Raw genomic sequence first — 26,100 nt, 5'->3', positions numbered from 1 at the left:
AACAAAAACCCATGAGAAAAAGCTGAACAGGACATTTTATTGTCATCAAGCACATCAACCTTTAGATAAACAGCACAAGGCCAACTGAACCCTATTTACAACCAGACACAATCAGCACACAACATTTAACAAATGACACTAAATACTGAAATGTTCAAAAATAAGATAATGACAGTGTCACTAAGCACACTGTTTAAAAAATCTTGGCAACAAGTGTGTTTTTGCTTGTAAAGCCAGATATCATTAGAATAGATGTAAATAACCATAAACCAAGTGTTGGATGATAATGATAAAGTGTTGGATGATAATCACTATTAATTCTGAGCACTACGTGCTGTATTAATGTAATTTGTACTTATTCTAATGTTAGTGTTTTTCTGCCCAATTAAATTACTTTTTAATTGTAATGTTTCCAGATGCCTAAAACCTCTGCAGAGTACTGTATACAGATCTTTAGCCACAGAGCTGAAAGATAACAACAACCAGAATCATCAAAATACATAAAGCAATAATAAACTTACCAGACTGGCAACTACAGCATTCAGTTATAAAACCCAGTGGGGAAAATAAAAAAAACAAACAAAAAAAAAAAACTTGCCTTTGTCCAGTTGGAACATCAATTATATCCAACATTTAATTTTTTAACTGCAGTTCTCTCAAATGGTTTTAGCTGTATTAGCAGGCTGTGTTACATTATATATTGTTTGTGTTAGTTGGCACAGACAGAGACCACAGTGACAGCCTGTAGCTGCACCCCAGTGCCCATACTGGACAAAATGCCCCTAATTTTGACAAAAACTAATTTATGCGCTTAAATTTTGCATTAGGTTGAATGATGTTTTTGCCAATCCTCTGACAGGCTTGTCACAACACCTGCTACATGAAACTGTATTTGTGGGTGGGGCATGCATGGATGTGTCAGCTGTACGTGTTAATGCAAGATCACACAGCTCCTGTCCTTTATCCTGAGTCTAATCAGCACTGTGATATAGTATGAAACCCACTTTCAACATGCTCTTCCCCATGACTCGAGGCGAGGCTCAAGGTCATGGCTTACTGCGTACTGTCCACGCCTCGTTGAGTACTCATTCATATGATCTCTTATTTATGAGATTGATATGCTCGGCGACTCTCTGCTTCTCTCACTATTGATTTTATATGAGTCTGTAGTAACAGCAGAAGCCGTGACATTCAGACAGAAATGCCTCCTGACTACAAACACTCTCCTTCTACTGCACGAGGACGATAGGTCGAAGGCTCTGCTAGCATTTTGTTTTCAGACACTGGTACAGGAGCAAAACCCACACAGATTGCTACACCTGTTCTATGTGATAATCCAAGTCCAGTGATGTCACATCTGAGGCACAAGAGATTTTACTACATTCTATCTTTTAAATTCAGTTCAAACGCTACACAGACTGGGATGTGTTCCCATTGTGATGCCCTGAAACACTGAGTGGAAAATTGATACCAAAGTGTATCTACACATCAGTGCCTTTGTGTTGGAGGAGGTTCTTTGTCTAATTACAAATGCCTCGAGCCCTGAGCCATCATTATCTCCATAGCGATTACGACAGAACACTGGCAAAATTAATGAGATTTTTTGTGCAGGTTTAGAAAAGCAACACTTGGAAATTGAGCTCTATAACAAACAAATGGATTGTAAACAACATTAGAGATAATTAAACACACACGTTTGACGACAAACAACATAATGAGTTACTGGTGTGTGTGTGTGTGTGTGTGTGTGTGTATGCATCAATAAAAGAAAAACTCATAACCACTGCAGAGTAATGACAACAAGCTGTGCGTAATTCCACCACTTCAGAGTATGTGGTATATGTGTGTATATCAGTGGTGAACCCTTAGGGCCTTCTATGCCTTCAGAGAAGACCTAATGATTTCTGCAAAATAAAAAAATATGTCTGTCAATTTATTGTAAAGTATAAGTTTAGTTCATTTTTTATTTAATATATTCATTATTCTTTTTGTATTTAAATTCTGCAAATATTGTATCAACAGTCTTATTTCATTGCTACGTGTTGGTTTGAAACAAAAAGTTAAATTCTTGAAAATTATAAAAAATTTAATTCAATCAGGAGGAAAAATAAAATAACCCTACTTTGCTGTAAAATTAAGCTCTGATGATCGTTCCAACACAGTTTTAACAATAAATAATCTTAAACTATAAAGTTATGTATAACTGCTAATTCACCCTTTAACACTGAAGACTAGAGCGCAGACTGCTGGTCACCGTAGCAACACAGGCAACAGTCTCGCCTAGCTGGTAGCTAACGGAAAGGCACAGGGAGAGATTTAAGACGAACATCGATAATTAGAAGACAAATAGGCTTATTTGCATTTAATAGCACTCAGCTAGTTTCCTGATATGTTTAATCTGCAGTGAAAGTGTCAAACACTAAAAGGTTGCGAAGCTGAAGTCAGTTTCTTATTCAGCAGCTTCTTGTTCAAATTCTCCCATTCCACCTCAAATGTTACAGTGCAGCAGTTACATTCTCACTTCAGCCTCGTAAAAAAAAACCAAAAAAAACATTGAGAGACATTTTACAAGAAACCAATCCACTTTTGAGGAAGAGTTTTCTGCCAGAGATGTGAGATAAGCAGCTATAGCTGAGCTAAAGCTTAAAGCAGAGCAAAGTAAGTCTGCATTTTCATTTATATTATAATTTTTAGCCTATATGTTGTGGCTCCCAAGGTGGTTTGATATTTGTTGAAAGGACAAAATGGCTCTTCTTAACATTTGGTTTGCCGACCCCTGGGCTAGGCAGACACAGCCAAGCAATCAGGACTCTTTACTGAAGGAGTGACTGTGAAACTGCTACAAGGCAAAATAAAAGTTATGTCTTTCACAAGCTTCAAATAAAATATGGATTGTCATTTACAAGCGTCAAAAGTCTGTGTAAAAGCGATTCGTGTAAACCACCATTAGCTCAAAAACAGTGGGTTTTGTAGATAATTGCTCTACTTTTGAGGGCCTTGAGAGTTGGGATTGTATCCACTCCTTGCAGGAGGGTGTTGCTTTCATTTCTTGCAGCATAGCATATATTCTCTTTGATAGCCATCAGCATAGGCCAGTCAGTCACTGACAAACCAGGGCCAAGGCCAGTTAACAGACTGACTGGCTAAACCGACTGTCTGCTAGCTGCCTTGAGACGCCACATAAGTTTCACTCAGTTAAGACCATGTCTGTTCCCTGAATCAAACAAAATTTAAAAAACCTCAGAGTTTGTTCTTCTAATATAATCAGTATCAGACTGATTCAATCTATTTGCAATGACAGCACCTTTGGTCTGAAACAAAGATCATAAGATCTCTTACAACTAAGGCCGTCGTTGCCAATGAAATTATTACAGATCATGATTTTGATGCTCTATGCCTCACAGAAACCTGGATTAGACCTGAAGAATACTGTGCTCTAAATGGAGCCACCTCCACATGCTACAATTATATACATAACCATCGTTTAAATGGTTGAGATGGAGGCATAGCAACCATGTATATAAATGCTTTAGGCATTAATCAGAGAGCAGGTTACAAATTGAGTTTTAACATTTATAGACCACTGCTGTACACTGTACACAGTTCCAAAGTGACTTAAGCTTTAAAGGTAGATAACTAACATGAGTAAGAACAAGAATTTTGACATGCTAAACATTTCCTTGGCACCTAACTATCTGCTAAGAGTTCCATAAAAAATAAACAAAGAAATTTAGACACAGCATCCTAACAAAACATGCAGCTAAACACAAAAGAAAATTAACCACCTGGGACTATCTGACTAATAGAAGGGAAATATGAAGTCAGTGGGAAATAATTTTAATTTCACTGACCAGTTTTTCTACAGAGAAATTTGTAAGAACATTGTAAAGCATATGTAACAGTGAATCAAACAAGCTTGTTCTCTGTAAAAATAACATGACAGTCATCTCTGAAGTACCCAGAAGGCACATACACATTAATATTGGTCGTGTTCCATAACAATGCAAAGCTAGGGTGGCATGAGGATTTCATTTGACTCACAGAAAGGGCAATTAAAAATAATTTGAATATGAAAATGTTTGATTTGAACACAAACATGAAAGTAATTACAGTTTTTCTTTGGGACTCAGAGGCACTGAGAATTTGGTAACACTTTACTCGAAGGATGTCTACACAACACATTCATAACAGCTTACATAAACACTTCATAACATTAATGAATGTTTAAATCAACATTTATAAAGTGTACATGTTTTACATGATATTAATATGTACTACTATGTCATTTTATTGAGATATATTTTTTGTAAATAAAAATCCTCATTTTTTATTTTGAAGAAGTTTGTTGTTGTCAGTAAAACGCTCAATTCTGGACAGCCAAAGTAAAAATGACTTCACTTTATCCCTTTGGTCATTAAGTGTGTTGACACATGTTTGAATTATACTTTCGATTTCTTTTTAATTATCTGTTTTTTCTTACGCAGTTGTTGCTTTGCATGTCATTTTACTACATGGACAGTAAATTGCTCATAAATATGCTTATGAACAATCATTTGACTGAATCTTAGAATGGTGGTGTGCCTTTGTGTCAAAGCACTTAATGACCAAAGGGGTAAAGCAAGGATATTTTTATTTTGGCTGTCCAGGAATGAGCTGTTTTACAGAAAATAATAAAGTTTTTCAAAATAAAAGATGAGGACTTTTATTTAGAAAAAAATGTCTCTCATTAAAGTTACATAGTAGTGCATATTAATATCATGTAAAACATGTATGCATGTATGCTATGGATGTTGACTGAAACATTCATGAACATGTTATGAAGCGTTTATGCAAGATGTTATGAATGTGTTATGTAGACACCCTCCAAGTTGCAACAGTACAGATATTGTATGTTATTGTTTAGGGTTACACAACACAGTCTTTTCTCTCCTAAAACCGATGCTGGTATTTTGATTCAAGGTAGGGGTGGACAATATGATATTTACTGAAGTCATGAATTAAGTCACAAAATGTTTTTTATAAGACATTGAGGATATCGTAAGTACTTACAGAACACCAAACTATCATATGTTTCACCACAAAGAGAGGAATTAGCCCTTTTAACTGGATTTAGTGCAGTGTTTTTGATAGTATGTTTTGTGGCTCTACTTTTGTGACTTCTGATCAGTATCTGATTGGTTTAATAAGGTCAGTATCAGTGCAGATACCAATCAAATGTTGAAGTCGAAATGAAACAACTGCTTCCAAAATTTATAAAATAGATTTAGAGCAAAAAACAAATTGATAGTCGCAGGCCATCACGGGCACACACCTCACTTTTTAGATGATGTAGTATGTAAACATAGCTAATGTTTCAAAATGTGCTATTCGCTCTTGCTATGGAAACTAAGCTTCAAGAAGAGCTCATTTTGAATTAATTTGTCACATAAACAACACATTTATATATGTTCACCTATTCAGCCTACAGCAGTTTAGCCCCGCCTACTCACCTTGAAAGTATAAGAAGTGTTTTAGCCTGGGTTGCTTTTTAAATGATGCACAATGCAGAACAGCCAATCAGAACTGAGGCCATTTACATATACCTGCCTTGAAGGCACAGTAACAAAAACAGTTTAATTCTAAAGAATAAAGAAAGGTTGGAAAATTGTCATGTAAAAATGAATTATCACAAACATTATACCAAACAAACATTATACATTAAATTTAGTGGCAAAAATAAAATATAAGAAAAATGTAGTATATGGGGCCTTTAAGCCTGACATTATTGTTTAATAACAAAGTATTTTTTCCATATATGTTCTCAGAATGTCAGATTTTTTTAGGTTTTGCCGTTCAGTTTAGAGTTTCCTCCCAAAGGAAAAGCAAAACAGAACACACACACACACACACACACACACACACACACACACACACACACACACACACATATGCAGAGTCTGGCAGGTGTTCATAGCCTAAAGGGACTTAACCATTACCCAAAGGAGTTGGTTGGGTAGACTAAACTATTCTCTATGGATGCCGGGGGAGCCAGGCGTGAATTCTGTCATCTCCCATTCCAGCCAAAGCTAATTCACACCCAGATGTATCTTTTCTCCACCCCCAAGCATGAATTAATTTCCTCACAACTCAGACCACAGCTCTTCCAAAGGCATATGCATGATTCATGACAAAGTCACTGCTTGCAGTCAGATTTATTCGCATATGCAAAATGACAAGCACTTCAAACTCCGAGCATCATGCCATGCCAGTTCCAATAAGCCGCAGAGGCAATGCACCATTCTGAAAAGGAGAAACGCTGCACTGTACACCGTAAAATAGTTAGGAAAAGACATGCACACAAACAAACCAGTGAAACCAAAAACAACCAGAGAACCAGGCACTCACTCACTCACTCACTCTCTCCTCACTACAGTACATATGGGGAGTAATGCAGGGGCAAGGCCTGCAGTTAAAATCTAACCAAACACTGGCACTGGTATCATAGAGATCAAAGGAGAATCCCAGTGGAGGTGGTGGGAGGGTTGTGGTGTGCGTGTGGGGTGCAGAGGCAGTGGAAAAACGAATGAAACCAGGAAATGAAAGTGTACGCAGAGAGAGCAGAATATATATTTCCTAATCCTGCCCTGAATAGATGCTATTCACACTAGAAACAAGCTTCAGTCTTTGAAACAAATAATGCAAACTAGTGTCTTTGTGAAAAGACAAAAACATGAGAGAAAAGATATGCACCAATTGAAAATAATAAAAATCCCCATTTCTTAGCCTTATATATATATATAAAATTTCCACTTATTTAACTATGAATACACCAGCTGTCCTTTACATTGTGTGAACATTTAAAGATAAATGCATCTGCAGAAATAGCCCAAAAGTACTGAAGTAGTGAATAGAATCTTATAACATGCATGTACATTACATTAAATAGAAGAGCTTTTCATTCTCCTATAAAATATCTATTTGGAACATTCGCTGTGAGCATTAGTGATGTTAGGTGATAAGTTCTAGATCAGAAACTCCACTCCAGCCCATCCCAAATGTATTGGATGGAGCTGCATCACTCTAGAGAATACAGTTTCACTGCTCCAAGGCCCAACGCTGTGGGGCTTTACAGTCCTCTAGCCGACACTTGGCACTGAGTGACCTTAAACTCAGGTGTGGCTGCTCCAGTGTGTCCCGTCGGCAGAGCTTTTCAATGGAGATTATACAAGCTGTGTGTGCAATTAATGGGTGCACTTCAAGGTAGCTGAATTCCTTAATTATATGGGTGTCTGGATACTTGTGGATATTGTATATATTTATCACAGTTTATTAAATACACAAAGGTTTCTGATTATATGGTTATATTCTCATGATTTTTTTGTGATATTGTACATGATATTGTAGACTTTACCAGGTGCTGTCAGCCTCTGTTTATGGTGTACCTAAACTAGGCTGCCTGGTGTACCAGTCCTTGATTACAGCTTTAAATAACTCCCCTCGTCCTCTTTTTTTCTTCTTTTCAGACTTCACTTCTATATATTCCTCCATCCATCTTTCTCTCTCAGAGGTGACTTAGACAAATGTATCAAAATGACAGCGACCAATGAAATCAAATTAAAAGGCTGTGGAATTACTACACATCAATACACCAGGGAGCTCTCTCAATGCATCAAAGAGACAAATAGATGATAAAACCTCAATAGAGAAGGGTGATAAAAGGAATGAATTTCTGAAATCTGCTAATTTATATGACTGTAGACATGATATCTGTGGATAAACATGTGTTTATCCACTGTCTATAGAGACTTCAGAACACATCTTGAAATCATTTTGATGATTTATGTCAAAAACATATTGGTGGAGCCAAAATGATTTTTCATTGATCAGTTTCAGACTGAACCACTGAAAGGTGTATTTCACCAATGTTTTCAATTTTTTTGCATAATTCATCATAATTAAACATCATAAACATAAGCCTTTATTCAGATCATTCAGTCAGTTTTGATGTGAACTGTGCCATTCTTCACTTATTAAGTCAGTAGTGATAGGAATAAGATGTCCAGCTTTAAAAATACATCACTGGGATTATTACATGTAATGGTTATAAATACATTGCCTGATGCCTGACATATTGTTTTATAATAGGTTTAAAACTCAGAAGGCACATGTAGGTTCACTGGGCATTTTGAATAGTGAATACAATGGCTATATTTGCATCACACATATCATGAACCCTGGTTCCTATCACTACAATTGTAAAGAAATCTGAGTCAGTAAGATTCTCTAAAATTAACAATTTTATATTAAACCACTCTAAATGACTTCGTTTACATGTCAACGATTGAATTATGCAAAAACTTGTGGAATTCCCATTTATAAAGTTGCTGCCTAGTTCATTTGGATGCAACACAGAGTTTGGGGTTAATTTAAACTGAGAAACACCAGGAGCTTTTAGGGTATCTTCTAGTGTGATTGCTGAAACACTAGTCTAGAAAGACATGCTCATCACTCTGTGCATTAGCCCTTGCTCTTCATTCATCCTCTCTTCCTTTAAAGAATAACCTAGATTTTTTTAGCTTACTTTTCCCAAATGTCCACTAACAATATCTGTGCAGATTTATGTGCCAAAATTAATTAATTTCTACATGACAATTCTCCAATCTGTCTTTATTTCTTAGAATTCAGCAGGCCGGTTTTGTTATAATGCCTTTAAGACTAATATGTGTAAATGACCTCTGTGCTGATTATTTAATTGTTTTCTCTTCTTGTGTTTCAATAACTCTACTACAGACCTTTTGTAGTAACAACACTCATAATTCACATCTACTATTTAAGCATTAATAGATGGGCTAGACTGCTGTGCCCTACAAAAACTGGCAAGTGAAATCATCTTAAATGTATTAAATGTATGAAATCTTCTTAAATGTAAAATCAGATGAAGAAGTTTGAACATCCCCTGTCAAGTTACACGTTTTGTTGATTTTCTAAGTAAAAATAAGCTAACACACCCTCTATAAAAACTTAGGTGGCAGTTTCTGCAAATTTTAATGTTTAACATACTGGAATAAAATAATATAAATTTGGCTTAACTTTTGCAGTGGCCACATTTTATGCTTGATTTTTTTCCCAATATGTTAAATTCAGTAAATATACAGTAATAGTGCATTAAAATATGCTGAGGTTTGTAGGAGCTGTAACTTATTTTCACTTAGAAAATCAACAAAAGACGTCATTTGTCCAGGGGCACCCAAACTTTAGCACATAAAATGTCTTCATAAAATGGCATAATTTCACTAAAATTACAAATGTAAAATAATGTCCATGAATAAGTGGGATAACAACTTCTTACAACAATCTCAGAATGAGAAATATTAGATATATTAACAAGATTTAAGATGATTTCACTTGCCAAGATATCCTTTTTAACATGTAGGCTGAGCAACAGCCATATGTAGACATGTTCATGGTTATTATGTCACAACTATGAAGAATTCAAAATGCCTGTTTTTGCAGCTTTGTTTCCCTGTGTGGACTCTACAAACTGGAGCATGAATGATGTGTTCTGATATGATAACAATGATTAAACAGAATGTCAAACTCTTATATTTCAAGAAAGCATGATATGGGCCCTTTAAAACTTTCAGATCCACAGATAAATGTTCTGAATCTACCACAGATCTAGCTAGAGCTAAATTCTGAATCTGGGCTGTGTAGCTATAGTATCATTGCTCCTAAGCCTCTTTGCTCACAATTGCCGTGTTCCTGAGGCTTTTAAAGCAATTGTTATGCTGTGCAACATAAATCATGCATGTTCCTGGTTCTGTGCTCATCCCACAGAAAAACTTTCATTCTGTTTCTTTTTTTTCGCTGTTGTTGCTTGAACCAGTTCCAACTCCTGGTGGTAATGATGTTCTCCATCTAGCTCTCACTCTTTTAAACACACACACACACACACACACACACGCACACACACACACACAAGGGTACTCTGTGCAGAACAGTCAGTCATTATCACTAAGCTGGAAAAAAAAGCTCTCTCCCTTTCCTCTCTCTCGTTCTCTCCCTCCTGCCTCTCTCTCGCCTTGTTTGTCTGTATCGATTTGAGGCTTGTCGAATTGCTTTACAGCTCAGGTCTCAGCTCTCCTCCTCTATCCTACTTATGAAACATGGCTGCTTGACAAACAGGGAGTATCCCAGGGTGCTTTGTGCCTTTGTCAGACCATGACAGATCCTTCCAGAATGGCTTGGAAAGGTGCGACACTTAAATCAAATCAGCAGCATCACAAATCAATGCAGTAACCTTGGCCATTCACTGCATCAACTGAGCAAAGCTCGGCTCTCTTGAGTTAGCATACTCCCCCCGCTGCGGAGATTACAGCCACACCGCCAGTTACACATTATGTTATTGCGAAAGCGCTCCTATTGAAATATTTCCATGGATACAATACCTTAGAGCTGAAAGAACCTTTGACTATGAATATGATACAAGAACATATAAAGGGATTCAAGCATCTTCAAATGCAGGCCTTTTTATTTTGATCTACTGCGCATTAGATACAGAGCTGAAAAATACGCAGGCAGCTTTTGTTCATTTGCTGAAGTACCCCTTTAATTGACCCCTGGAAAGACAAGCACACCTGGGTACCTGGGTGTATAGTGTGGATTTCTACCCTAATTTTGCGTGTGCATATTTCATGCTTCATGACGGTATCACAAAAATGCTGGAGTGCTTTGGCTGCCTGCTTCTTCCAGCATCCACATTAAATATGAAAGCGCAAGTGAAGACATAAATAAATAAATAGACAAACAAACAAATAAATAAGTAAACAAAGAAGTCTTCTCTCCAGAGTATAGCCATCCACACGCCTCCGCGGGTCCAGCTTCTTCACTCGCTCTCACCTAAGCAACAAGCATCTCACGAGGTATGTGTCATTTGCATGCTTACAGCAACAAAAAAAGGAATCGCAACTTCTTATACATCTTATCTTATACAGCAGATAGTTACACATAACTATCTTATATAGCACAGACAGTTAAGTGAGGGCAGAAGTCTGAAACAGCTCATTAGAATTCACTACAGCTAGACTCGCTGGAGAAGTCAGCAATGTACGTTTTTCATTTACTTATTTACATTCATAGTTCATAGCTAAATCTATGTCCAAGCAACTAGATGACTTTAGTCTACTAATAGAGCCAAATGAGAGGAAATAAGGACCATGGTAAAACTGTGACATCACATGTAAAATATGATAATGTGCAAAAGTCAGAGACCGTTCTTTCAGTTATTTAATCCCTTAAAATCCTTGGTTTATTACATACTAAGGATTATTACTCAGTAACTACAGGGACTTCAATGCAAACTGGTTGAGCTGTTCTTAGGTAATAAAACTTTGGGCTTGCTGGTGGGCCGTTGGCCATTTAAGGGTTAAATTTCAGTGCTGCTGGAGTTTTTAAACACCTCAGTGTCACTGCTGGACTGAAAATAGTCCACCAACCAAAAATATCCAGCCAACAGCGTCCTGTGGGCAGCATCCTGTGACCACTGATGAAGGACTAGAGGATGACCAACACAAACCGTGCAGCAGCAGATGAGCTATCAGCTCTGACTTTACAACTACAAGGTGGACTGACAAGGTTGGAGTGTCTAATAGAGTGGACAATGAGTGGACACAGTGTTTAAAAACTCCAGCAGCACTGCTGTGTTTGATCCACTCAGACCAGCACAACACACACTAACACACAACCACCACATCAGTGTTACTGCAGTGCTGAGAATGATCCACCACCCAAATAGTACCTGCTCTGTGAGGGTCCATGGGGGTCCTGACCACTGAAGAACAGGGTAAAAGGGGGCTAACAAGTATGCAGAGAAACAGATGGACTACAGTCTGTAATTGTAGAACTACAAAGTGCACCTATATAGTAAGTGGAGCTGATAAAATGGACAGTGAACATAGAAACAAAGAGGTGGTCATAATGTTATGCCTGATCGGTGTACATTGCATGTATGTGAAAATAAGTGCACATTTGAAGTAGTAAATCCAATCCATTCTTTTTTCAGTGTGTGCTTTTTCATACCTCAGTGTGGCTATCTGTGTGTGTGAGATTGTGTTTGTGTGTATCTAGTATCACATGGTCTCTCCTTTGGGAAATAAGCACAGGTAGCATGTGAAATCAGGCTGAATTGAAGGCTGCAGAGAGACTAATGTAATAAGACCACAACTCAGGCAGAGCGACCCCCAGCCTGCACTTCACCAGTGAATCTCTTATAACCCCAGGGACAGGTAGAATGAGTGTGTGTGTGTGTATGTGTGCGTGTGTGGGAAGGGGAGAGCAAGAGAGAGAGGGATTGTGCGTGTGTGTGCGTGTGTGTGAATTTCAAGACTTTCCTCACACAGGGGACATTATGAAAGCTGAGGAAGTGAGTGTATAATGAAACGACAGGCAAGTCAAAGCACTGCGGCGAGTCACAATGCATCAGCTAAGGCTATTCACTGGATCAATTTAAAAGGGAAATCAATAAGAATCCAATACTATTAGAGATATAACTGTACACAGATTTCACAATATGATACACATTGTAGTTTCTGAACTACAATACGATATATTTAAACTACAGAAGTGAAAATGAAACAGTCATTGTCTTTTTTTGGCCAACTGCCTAAACACGTACCTGGTGAAAGCATAATTAACACTAAAAAGTAACTTTCTTAGAAGATGAATAAATTTAAACACATACAAAACGTAACTGCTTCTGGGTGTACTACATGTTTTTTTGTCCCCTACATTTCTCTCTTTTGGGAATATTATGGAGCGTTTGTTCACGGGCCCATTTCATAGATAACTCAAATTTCCTCATTCAAAGATTAAAATCAAAACATTTTGATTCACTGATTTTGTGATGTCACAAAAACACATGCATGCAAATGCATTTATATGTATCCACTTATCCGCTTGTTAAGACGTGATTAGTCACATTCAGCTCCAAGCCTCTATCATGTTGGCTGAGGCTCTTGCCTGCTTAACAGGCTGCAGTGATGTGTCCCTTGTTTTTGAATAGATCTCCAAAAAGTGGTCCAAAAAACCACTCAATTATCGTTCTACCACTTTCCTTGCAATGAGAAAGAGACAAGGAAATGGCTGCAGTTGATAGGGTAACTATGAGAAGCCAAACTGGTCCTTTGTGAATACCCTTGATGTAGGCTATGGATTTTAAAGGATATCTCTTGCCATCTCTTGAAAAATAACAACAAATTGTTATTTTTCGATTGTCAGGCTTGTCAGTCAGACAAGGGCTGACAAAGATAGCTAGCTTTTTCTGTGTTGCACAGCTAAGGCGAAGATAGCTTTAGCATTAGCTAGCTATTTTCGCCTTAGCTGTGCAGCTCAGAAAAAGGGCTAACAATCGAAATGAAGATACACCCTATAAAACCCATGGCCTATATCAAGGGTATCTGCAAAGGGCCAATTTGGCTTTTGCCAGTGGGTGCTGACACTAGCCAACATTAGAGCCCACTGGTGCCAAGCTTTGTTTCTCTTCATTCGTTTAAGAATTGTAACTTACCTTATCGTCCACAGACATTTTCTGTTCTCTTGTTCATCGCAAGGAAAGCGTTAAAATGACAATGAGGAAAAACAGAGAAAAACTCTTAAATTCTCAAACCCTTAAGCTCTTAAACCCTTAAATTAAAATGTCCTTGTTGTATTGACACATGCTAGCTGGACTGTTAAAAATGCCCCTTGAAACCAAAGAGCAACCAATTCAAACAACATTTAAAGCAAAGATTTTCCAATATAGACCATGCCTACAGCTATCCTTCTAAAGTGATGGAATGAAAATTGAGCAGTTTTTTTTAACTGAAATCTACACAAACAACAAGGGACACAGCACTGCAGCATGTTAAAAAGACGAGAGTGAAACGGAAAGAATTTAGACCCTTTTTAACCATCAATGGTGCCTCACTAAAGAAGGAAATGATCATGAAAAAGTTCACAGGTTCGGCCATTGTTATGTGCCTTTAAGATCTGAAGGATTACTTCATGCATGGCTTCTTACGTCAGACCTAACAAGCAGATTCAGCCTACTGCAGTTTAACTCTGCTCGTTCACGCTGATGTTACAAGGAATATTTCTGCCTGGGCTGCTTTTTGAACGAGGTGCAGTTAATAGTGGTCAATATAACGGTTCACCGGTTAAAGTTGTTCTAAAGATATAAGTTTTCTCATAATGCTACGATTAGCCTGTTTAGCTGAACGGAGTCAGGGATGTTCCAGTCATATTTCAATAAAAAGAAAATGTAGAAGTCCATAGCAGCTTATTGTCAAGTGAGAAGACATTAGCAAGAAATATTTAAAAAAATGGCTGATTTGTTGGAGTTAGCTTTTAGCTCACAGGCCTCGCTTTTGTTTCCTCTCACACCACCTGCGGTGTTGTATCTCTCGGTCAGCTACATCTACATCTACCATTTACCAAATTCCAGCAGCGTGTGATGGTCATAGATGTAAGCATGAGCATAGGGGATGCACGTATGAGACAAATGACTTGAGAAATTCAGTGGTGTAGATCACTCTATTAACTTCTTTAGGTGTTTATATTCTGAATGGCGACCACTGAGAATCATTTTTAGTTTGTGAATATCTGTAATAAGCTTTTTTTTTATTAAACAAGTGGTCGATGAGATGCAGTTGTCATCTTCTACATGAGGTACATTATTTTCTGCTTAGTGCTTCATGTCAGTTTGTCAAGATGATTGAGAACAGAGAAATTACATACATACATACATCATCTAAACTGCTTATCCTTCTGGGTCGCAGTGGCGTGCTGGAGCCTATCCCAGCTGTCATTGGGCGAAAGGCAGGATTCACCCTGGACAGGTCGCCAGTCCATCGCAGGGCAGACAGACAGACATACACAGTCACACACACTCACTCACACCTAGGGGCAATTCAGCATGTCTTTGGACTGTGGGAGGAAACCGGAGTACCCGGAGGAAACCCACGCAGACACGGGGAGAACAGAGAAATTTCTTTTCTAAATTCAGCTGTCAAGATCAGCCGCACTAAGTCACTTCATGCTTCTCAGTCATGTCGGGGGCATGTTCAGGCACTTGTTTTACAATAATGTTCCCAAAATAATGTACAGTTGTAAGACTCTACACTGAGTGAGGAGGCACTGAGCTGCCACTTTATTAAGTACACTTACCTAGCACCATTCATTGGCCAAAGCTGGGATATAATTATAGTAATGTGGAATAAACGTTTGCATGGTGTAACTTTTTCCATTATGTTAGCAGTTGACCCTCCTAGATTCTCAGACTGACTATTTTTGTTACACTGGGCCCAGAGAAGCTGCTGTGTAGGCTACTGTGTAGGTATGGTATTAAATCTACTTGTACCTCGAATCTATTCCCTTTAGTGTGGTTGGTATAGTGTAACGGGCAACATCACTGCCTGCCATGCTTTAGACAGGGGTTCGAGCTCCCACCTGAGTAAACACCCTACACTATACCAATAGGTGTCCTTGGGCAAGACTCCTAACACTATGTTTGCCTACCTGTGTAAACATTATTAAATTGTGAGTCGCTCTGGACGAGAGTGTCTGCCAAATGCCATAAATGTTTACAACACATTTCGTCCCACAAGTCCTATATTGCCAGAGAATATGAATGTATATTGTAACACCCCTCCACCATATAGTGTGCAGACCTGCACACCTGGTTCTCTTCTCTCACAACATATTTGCCTGACTTCCTTTAGTCTATCAGTGAGTACATTTAGGTGATAATTAATTACTTACAGCCACAGCAGAGCTGTCATGAGCCACAACACAATAAACAAATCAACACTCCTTCTGCTCTCTCTCTCTCTCTCTCTCTCTCTCTCTTAGCAGGAAGAGCAGAGTCAGTCAGGGATGCACATCCTAATTAGAGAAACAAAGAACAAGAGAAACAAAAAAGTGCCTCTCCTGTGGCTCCACTGGCCCTTAATATGCACAGCTTCCCTCCATTCTGCAGCCATTACAGTAATTAGCCTGGGCTACTGATGTACCATCGCTACTGTCTAAATACAGCCTTCTCCTAAACATGCCCACTTAACATGCAGGGATGACAACCAGAGGAAAAAAAAAAAACTTACGTTTAAACGTTTAAAGGGATGTTTGGTCGAGTTTTGTGGGAGGTTTTTGGACCACTTCATATGCTTTTGCATATTAACATCACATGCACAGGCTCAAAAAGATGGTCTGGTTCGATGTTTAGGTCTCAAATGCAAAATCAACATTATAATGATGAACAAGGGCGGTTTGTTCCTCAGGCCGATCGGACAACACTCCACCATTTTTTAATCACAATTTGCCACAAACTGTGACTGTTCTAGACAGTTTGTCTTGCCTCTGAATGTGTCCAATCAGCATCAGGTTTTGTACCGTACTGTACCGACCCTTTTGGGCGATTTCAGTCTGGTTGAAAATTGCCCGGGTTGCTCTAATAGACTCTCATATTAATGTGTGTTTTTTTTTTTTCGAATTGTAGGCATAGCTAGAGATGGTTTATGAGGAGCCTGGCCTCTTCCTATTTCCTCCATTCAAAATCATGACTGCAAAACGCCAGAGGGCGCCCACGAGCGAGTCCTCAATGAATGGGGGTGAGTGGAGCTAAAAGGCTAAAACACAATTTAATTACAATAGAAGGATGTATTTCTCTAAAAAGCAAAGAAAACTTACCTGTATGTTTTCTTTTTTTCGACAGTAATCGGATTTTGAGCAGCAGCCCACTACATTACTACTTTAACAAAAGGAAGGGTTTCTGGGCAAATTCACACATTTCAAATATACATGATAAATAATAGGAATGTACCATACATTGCATCATATATCATACCATATATCATATTGTATCATATCGTAATGTATTGAACTGTATCACAACTTATTAAATTGCTGTATTGTCACTGTGATTATTATTAATATGATGTGGCTAAAGCATTAGATTGGGACACTACAAAGTACAACTGTTGTTTCAGATATTGTACTTATATAATGTTGAATTCTCTAAAAAAACTGAAAATTGTAACGTGTGAGTGTGATGAATTGTAACTTACTAAAGTAAGGCATTTTGAATTTTGTGAATCATAACCCCCAACAAATAAAATATTAAAGATTCTGATCCCTTATTGCAAATATCCTCTCCTTTTTCAAAATTATCTAATTTTCAAACTTAAAGTCAACATTTTTTACTTGTTTGTAAGCCAGCACTTGATCTCATATTGAATCATATTAAGAAATGTAAAACTGGACAAGTAAAACAATGAAATGACCAAGTCATTAGGCTACATTAACTTGTTTAGCCATGAAAAGGTAATTATATTATTTCAGTGATTCAGACACTCATATGGAGCATGTGTATTACTACATGTGCTTCCTTGTGATTAAAATATGTAAAAGACATACTTTGAACCAGAACTTTCTATTCATGTTTACATCAGGCTATATGCTATTTGTGCACACCATGTCTTATAAAATAATAATGCTTCTTACTGACATGGTGGCTAAAATACTGCTATGTGTTTTTAGATTAAATGCAAATATAAGTTGCTGCTTCTGATAGAAGGGCACATCTATGGTATCCAGGCAACAACATAAGAACGTAGATATAAAGATCAGATCAGAAATATGTACTCAAGCTAGCCATTTTCTTTTATAAAATGAGATACTCAACAGACCAGAATGTCCTATAAGATGTTACTGGTCAGTAGAATGTTTATCCAGTGAGAAAAGTCACACATTGTGACAAGGTCAGCTATTCTGCAGCTTAAGGACACAAATAATCTAACATGGATTTCTGCTCCCATGGAGACTAAATCATAACACCAGGACATTCTCTACTTCTCTATAGGCCTGACTCGGCATGACTGACATGGATTTGTGCATGTGATGGTTTGTGTGTGGGCTTGTTTTTGTATATTTTTAGCACAAAAATGTCCTGATTTGTAGGAAATCTAGTGAAACACAAGGCTAACATGAGGACCACACAACAGTGATTTTTGCAAAAGCTTCATGTTTAGTCTTTTTTTTTGTTGGTGTTTCTTTAAGACTAAAAACCCAATTTCCTTTTGGTTACTAAGATTAAGGCTAGGGCTGGTTAAGAAATGTTTATTAGATATACATTACTGTTCAACAGTCAGAGACCATCATTTATTTCATTTCCATCCAAAACAGCTATTGAAACAGCTACCGCGACCCTATCTGGATTAAGCAGTTTAAGATGATGATGATGATGATGAACAGCTATTAAGTACGTTATTCTGTTTTCAGGATATATTTCTGAATAGATTAGATATAAGGTAATCTAACTGCATGGAAGAGGAAGAGGCATGTCAAAGAAAAATACATGAAAAAACAGGAGTTTCCCAAGTTTGAGTTAAAAAAATATTAAAAGATATAGACAAAATGGGGCTGCTAACAACTGTACAAAACTAGGTAGACCCCCAGAATGGTCATCATCAGATAAACAGTACTTAAAGCTTTCATCCTTGAGAGAGATGTTTCTGTCCATCCTTCTACTGTGAAAAAAAAACACTAACAGTCTGAAAGGATGTGTAGCTGTCAAGCAGCTGTTACTGAGAAAATGAAACAGAAAAAAGGAAAACATTTGCAAATCAAACAAAGAAGCTCCTGGTGTTCTCAGAACAGTGGACTGACCACCGGAGAGTGCAGACCTCAACGTCACTGAATGTGTGGAAAAATATCCCTGCAGATTTCTTTGAAAAACTGAAATGCTAGTCTCCCAAAAAGGCTTTAATAAAGGCAAAGGATGAAAACACTAAATACAGAAATAAATAGTATACCTAGCCACTGAGGCCTCTGTGGGATTTTCTGTTTAATATGTTTTCTGCTTTAAAAACTTGTACTTGGCAGTTTTGACTGAAATTAAATAAATAAAGAGTAGTCTCTGACTTTTGCACAGTAATGTAGGCACTTACGTAAATACACTTTTAAATAAATGCACACTATATATTTTTAAAGGATTCTCAGGAGTGATGCCACAAAAGAACCACTTTTGGTTCAATAAAGAACCTTTCAGTGGGTGGTTGTTTTAAAGAATATTGTTTTAAAATGAGACGTGTGAGTCTGAAGAACCTTGAAAGTTTAAAGAACCAAGTAAAGTAAAGATTATTTACACTCTTAAAAAGATCCCTATATGGTTCATGGCTTGAGTGCATGGCTCAAGGAAAAATGTTCTTCACTATGTTCTGCACATCTCATCTATGAAAATGATCATTAGGGAACCCAATTTGGTTCTTCTGATGAACCATTTTCTACTTAAGGATGTATAAAACATACAGGGCATATGCATGACCCCACATCCTGACAATTTATAAAAACAAAACTGAGAGAGAGAGAGGGAGAGAGAGAGAGAGAGAGAGAGAGAGAGAGAGAGAGAGAGAGAGAGAGAGATAGATAGAGAGAGAGAGAGAGAGAGAGAGAGAGAGAGTATGCTCTGTTGGAGAGAAATCACTAAGCAGGCAGTGTTGTTAGTATGACATTACTGTCTTCTGTGTCCTGCTATCTGCAGCTGAAGGTGAAGGACCCAACACTGTTGGAGCATGATTTCTACACTGACCAAGCAGGCAGGGGGTGTGGGGGTGGGGGTGGGGTGGGGGTTTTCATGTGTCCAGCTGAAGGCTCCTACGCTCCTATCTGGGTCTAAACCTTGGGGCACCTGGAAGGCTGACCCTCTAGAGTCACACTACACTCTGTTCTACATGAGCATACAGCTCACTACTGCTAAACCAATTCATCAAACCACACCTTCCTGACCTGTGAGAGAGAGAGAGACAGAGAGAGAGAGAGAGAGAGAGAGAGAGAGAGAGAGAGAGAGAGAATATGAGAATGATGCATCTTCGAAAATAAAGGACTTAAACAACCAAACAAATAAGAGGCATGGCAGATAAAACAACAAGTAGGATGGTAAAGATAAAATAACTCTGAAACAATATAGACTTTTTCCCAGATAATCGTCTCTGTCCAGATATTATCAGTAGCCTAGGTCTTCATAATACATCATGTCAACATTCAGTGGACTCAGGAAATCCACAACCTCAATAAAAAGGAAAACCCTATTCATAAAAAATGAAAAAAAGTTATAATAAAATACAGTACATAATAACAACAGGTATTTAATACTTACACAGGTACCAAAATTATTTTAATTATCTGAATACAATCAAATCTGAAGAATATGTAAAAATATGTATGGAAGATCATGTAATTATGAATACATTACATATTTCTAATTTTACTTACATACTATTATGTTATTCTTCTACTTCAGTTGCGGGTTCAGAAATGAATGTGAGCACTTTGTGGTCCTTTAGCATACAAAGATTTAATAACTAATAACAAATATGGCAAACCTTTATTTCTGCTGAAGTTTATAAAGCATATAATAAGTAAAAAAAAGACATACTAATATCTAATGCAAGATCATATGCACAATGGGAAGAATGGTGAAAGTGTGAAAGAAAAATCTCAGTGTTACAGTTAAATACAAGGACTGTTTGCGTTTTGGGGTCAAACACCATCTCAAAAAGCCCAGACAACATCGAGGCATCAGAAGTTCACCAAACGCTACTGCCACGAAAAGCAGATGGTGTGGTCAGATAAGATGTGGCCATGTTCACAGGAAAAGGCAGAGGCATTTATTAAAAAGACCAACTGCATTTGTAATTACAAAGAGAACATAATTAGTCCTGTTTAATTAGATTCAGTGAAGAGAGAATGTGAAACACTGAGTAAAAATCACGGAATTTTTTTAAAAGTCTTTTTAATGTGACACTGCTGGTGCACGCTTTCTGATTCAGCTTACCAAATCATGCCTTTCACCCCTGTCTGAAATTGAAGACCTATGGTTTGAGGTGAACAGAGCTTTCCAAAACTACACACCAGGAAAGTTTCAGTATGGAGGAATGACTTGAAATGCCTCTCAGTGTGTTCATCAGTCTGGTCCAGCGTTACAGATAAAGAGTAATGGCCATTATCCTTGCTGACAGAAAAAACTCAGCTCTTACTAAGCTTTCTGTCTTATTATTTTCTTCTTGTATATCAAAGAGTTCCACTAATGCATAAGTCCATCTTTTTCATTATCACCTGTGATATTAGTCTGTATGTTCCTTATCTATATAACCTCTGAGCAATTGTTAGTAAGTAATCAAGGAATCATGAGTTCTATACAGTACCATTTCATGCTTAAATAGTTCTTTGTATGGTGAAATGGTTCTTCACATTGACGGAGAAAAGGGTTTTCCTATTGTTACAAGCTTGACATCGTTATCAATAGTAGAACCCTTTTTTTGGTGCTACATAGAACCATTTGGAAAATTTTCACAAAAACATTCTCCATCAATCTGAAGAGCCATTACACTGTGCATAGAACCATTTAAGCATGAAATGGTTCTATATAGAACTCATTGTTCTAGATTGATGGAGAATGTGTATGGTTCTATACAGAACCTTTTTGAAAATGGTTCTATGTCGCACTAAAAAGGGCTCTGCCATTGTTATTACGTCAAGCTTGTAATAGTAGAAGAACCCTTTTGTCCATCAATCTGAAGAAACATTTCAGCATGAAATGGTTCTATACAGAATTCACGGTTCTAAATAGAATGATTCCCTTTACTAAAGAACCCTTGAAGAACCTTCTTTTTTAAGAGAGTAGGATGATTAGTCTTTTCTAACTAATGTAACTTCCTTGCTTTGCAGTGCACTGTAAAAAATCAAGGTGCCTAACAGGTTCTTTTGAGTGATACCACAGAAGAACCTAATGGATGGCTCTTTAGAGAACCGTATTTTACAAAGGAAACGTGTGAGTGTGATGAAACTTTTTAAAGTTTTAAGACTTTCTGCATAATGTAAAGGTTTTAAACACTCTTGTAAAAAAGAGGTCATCAAATGGTTCTTGGCTTGGATGTACTGCTCTTGGAAAAGATTTTTTTATCCAGTAACTTTTTTACATTATATGAAGGTTCTTAAAACCTTAAAAGGTTCTTTATACTCCCATTTGAACAATGATTAGGGGGCTAGAAGTGGTTCTTCTATGCCATTGCTTCAGAGAACCGCTTTTAAGATTGTAGAACTTCACACACAAGCCAAGAACCACTATATTTTAGAAACCTTTATTTTTAGGAGTTCAGCAAAGAAGGCGACACTATATGAATTATGGTATACTGTGTTATACTGCTGCTGCCCACGAAACAGCCGACTATGAATGCTGAATAATATAAACTCTGTTATGATAGATTTACTTAAAAGGTTTTCACTGCAACAGAAATAAAAATATCAAAACCATAAATACACACAATAATAAAAAATGCTGCTTTGAGCCTTTATTTCTCGCAATTAGTATAATTTAGATTAAGTTTAATGGACTCTCTAGGGGACAACTAGATGTACTAACTGACAATGACAACCCATGATAGTTAATATCTAATTTACTGCACTTCAAAAATTGTGATTCAGATCTGCATATCTTCAAGAGATAGCATGCTAAACCATTCATGACAAAAAGAATAGATAAATAATGATAAAAGACAACCTCAGCATGAAAGCACTGCATGTGGTCAGGAAAGCGTCATTGATTCAAGTGGAATGTTTTCAGATTGTAATGAGAGGATTGTAGATTAGGAAACCAAGTAGTCATATTCTGAACAAAACTAACAGTATTTCTTTTCTCTGAAATTCCCATATACTGAAGGTCTGTGACAATTTGAAATACTGAAACCACCTCACATCATTTAAGTAAAAAGAGTCTCAAAATGTGACAAATCCTCAACAGTTTCTGATATGTTTAACTCTGAGAGCACTCTGACTGTAGTATCAATTCAAGCATATAATCCTTTAAGAAAAGCAGCCAGGGAAATTTGTCAGATGGCTTTTCTTTATATATATCTGAATATCTCTCAATCCTCAAAAGTGAGAGGACATCAAAGATCTGTAAGAACACATAAAGCTACTGAATGTCGTGAATATAATATGTATGATGGAACTTTAATGGTAAGGGCTGTAAATCTCAGCCATTGTTAAAACCTGCTTGTCTGAAACTGGACTGAGGTGAATTTCTTCAGTCTTTGCAGATTGGGGTCTCCTGCCTTGCCACCCCTTTTACCCCTTTTATCATCATCGTATTGATCCAGGACTCAGCGACTGTGGTGCGGAATAATACTCGGAGATAAATTAGGTGAAGTGAATGGTACTATACCTACTGGTTTCACACTGCATATCATTATAGTACCTTGGAATTGGTTATGGTGGGAAATTCCTGAGCTGTCTGAATGAACAGTTCACTACAATAAAGACAATGAAACAAACGCATAAGTTGTAGCACAGATGGATAAGGATGTACTGTTAGTCTGTAGGCTTGACTGATTTAATCTAACATTCATACACAATAGAGTACACCTGTACTGTAGCAGTGTTCAGTGGGTCAGTCTGCTTGGTGTGGAGTTGAGTACAGCGAGATATCACGCCTTTGTTCATTCTCTCTGTTTCATTGGTTGTAGTTCAAAGCGCATTAGTAGGCTAAATCTATAGTAAGGAAACAGGGACCGAAACTGAAAAGATAAACTCTTGTTTAAGCATATGGACGCTACAGAGCCTCGCTGGTGACATCCTGTATAAATAAAAATAATGTGTGGCCAGGACTTTGTAAGGCATGGGAATGAGATCCCATGGAGCCCTGCTGGTGACATTCTGTATAAATAAAAATAATGTGTGGCCATGACTTAGTAAGGCATAGAAACAAGATAATTAAGTTGTGGCCACGTCTTAGTAAGGTGTGGGACCGAAATCCTAATGCATGACCATGACTTAGTAAGGCGTGGGAATGAGATCCTAATGCGTGGCCACGACTTAGTAAGGCATGATCTCGTACCCACGCCTTACTAAGTCATGGCTACGCATTATTTTAATTTATACAGGATGTCACAGGATGTCACCAGCAGGGCTCCATAAGTTGTGGCCATGCATTAGGATATTGTTCCCATGCATTAATAATGTGTGGCCATGCATTATTTTTAATTACATGGGATGTCACCAGCAGGGCTCCGTAAGATCCTAATGCATGGCCACGACTTAGTAAGGCACGATCTTGTTCCCACACCTTACTAAGTCATGGCCACAACTTAATTATCTCATTCCCACGTCTAAGTCATTGTCACGCATTAGGATATCGTTTCCACGCGTTAATAAGGCGTGGCCACGCATTATTTTATTTATATGGGATGTCACAAGCAGGATTCCATAGTACACCTATATTTTTCTATAGCAACCAGCCCAAACAGGTTACACCTGAAAATAATAACTAAACAGCTTACGATACTGAAAGGAGGCCAACGAAATACAGCCAAACAGCTTCGCACTGACAAAGAGAAAAGTTGCAAATAACCAGTAATACTAGCAGCTTTCATTTCTCAGCCCCGCCCCTTCGCGTCAAGTTCGATTCTTCATAACAGAGAAAGACGACAACCACTGTCGTTTCGTCTTCCTCCGTCCACCTACCACTGACCGTGGCGCAGAGCGCTGCTTACCGTTGCCCGATACGTGGTTGTCCACTTCGATGTTTCCACCTGCTTGAGACGCGTTTAGTTGGACGAAAAGTGCCACATATTGTGAAATCCAGAGCAGCGCTCCAAACGGCCCCATGTCTTTCTGACGGCTCTTCACCAAGAGTTAGGCTAGTTCAGCACAGCCCACACATGAGGCGGCGCAGAGCGGAATGACAGCTACTCCGTTCAGGGGCGCCGCGCTCCTCCGCGGAGAGACTGCTGCCGCTTCGAGGGAGGAAAAAAGTGGAAGTGTCGCTGAATCTCCTCCGTCTGACTCGCTGAGGCTCACTTTCTTTCACCGCGTCCTCCCTCCGCCTCGCTTCGGCGCCCACGAATTAGCGAGCGGCGCGACTGTGGCGGAGGGAGAAGGGGCGCGAGGAGGAGGGGGAGGAGGAGGAGGAGTGGGTGGGCAGGGCTCTCTTGCATAATCAATTAGGCGGAGTGATACCGAGCACTAATTAATTCATTAAACATTTAGAGCGCACTGAGACGCGGGCTTAAATTTCACCTGGAAAAACTCAGAAGGCCCGGCTCATTTGTCGAACAGACTGGCGCGTGCTCAGGAGACTTCCATTGTGAACGCGGAACAAATGCAATTAACAATCGCGGAGTTATCGTAGCCTTGGATGTGCGGTTAAGTCAGTTGTATTAGCGACATGGAAAGACGAGCAGTCTTTAATTGGAAATCGTTTTATTCATTTTTAATCTAGGCTGTAGTCTGTTACACACACAGAGAGAGATAGAGAGAGAGAGACTGGGCTGATCACAAAGCAACGACTTCTTAATTAAGTTTTAATCAGTGTGAAATTATTCATTCCCACTCTTTGTGGTGTAAAGCTGCTGGGTGACTGTAGTGGATGTTCAGGTGCCAGAGGCAGCTTTCAAAACTTGCTCATAACAATCCACTTTCTATCTTTTAATCGCAAGTGATTGGAGCCATCTTGCCACCCAGAAGTACTAAAGCACTGGGCTCACTGCCAGGACATGCTCTCTGCATTTGTCCTTTAGTGTTTCGATTAAAAGGCCACAAGCTTCTCAAATATCAGATGGCTGGCTATGCCACTTGACAGATGTGCAAGCAAGTGTTGAAACCACCTTTAGGCTGCAACAGTAGCACCAAGGCCAGATGTCTGAATTTGGGGCCCACTGGAACGCCAGGCCCGCATGAAACACTCAGTATTAACTATGATCCACAAGCACTGCTACTTCACTTCAGGACCTTGGAGAGCAACCACTCACATGGAAGCTGCACTGCGGCAGAGGATAACTCCCCTCCTAACAACAAGAGGGCAGGTCAAGGGAGACACACCAGTAAGACTGTAGGGCAGTTGATCCTGGAGTAACCCTGCATGTTTTAGTGTCGTCCTGCTTTCAATGGGTTTCATTCACCAACTGTTCTTAAGAACAAATTTCTTCTTAAAACCCACTTGCGCAGTTTTTATGATAGTTTTCTTATTTGGGATTTGTTCTGAGGTAAGAACAGAATCTACACACACTCAAGAGCACAAAGGGGTGAACTATTCTG

The 26,100-nt window shown here is 38.4% G+C and overlaps 1 protein-coding gene across 1 annotated transcript in view; it reads right to left on the bottom strand.

Moving 5' to 3' along the window:
* Positions 1–24,894, bottom strand: part of vstm2l (V-set and transmembrane domain containing 2 like) — a 31,138-nt gene extending 6,244 nt beyond the window's left edge. The window contains exon 1 of the mRNA XM_036571004.1: positions 24,558–24,894. Coding sequence (XP_036426897.1) covers positions 24,558–24,672 — 115 coding nt within the window. The 5' untranslated portion in view covers positions 24,673–24,894. The remainder of the gene's footprint in view (positions 1–24,557) is intronic.
* Between the last annotated feature and the right edge of the window lie 1,206 nt (positions 24,895–26,100).

The sequence above is a fragment of the Colossoma macropomum genome, unplaced genomic scaffold, assembly GCF_904425465.1.
Source record: "Colossoma macropomum unplaced genomic scaffold, Colossoma_macropomum, whole genome shotgun sequence".
NCBI lineage: Eukaryota > Metazoa > Chordata > Actinopteri > Characiformes > Serrasalmidae > Colossoma > Colossoma macropomum.
The sequence above is the reverse complement of the archived record's forward strand: the minus strand, read 5'-3'. Positions and strand labels throughout refer to the sequence as shown.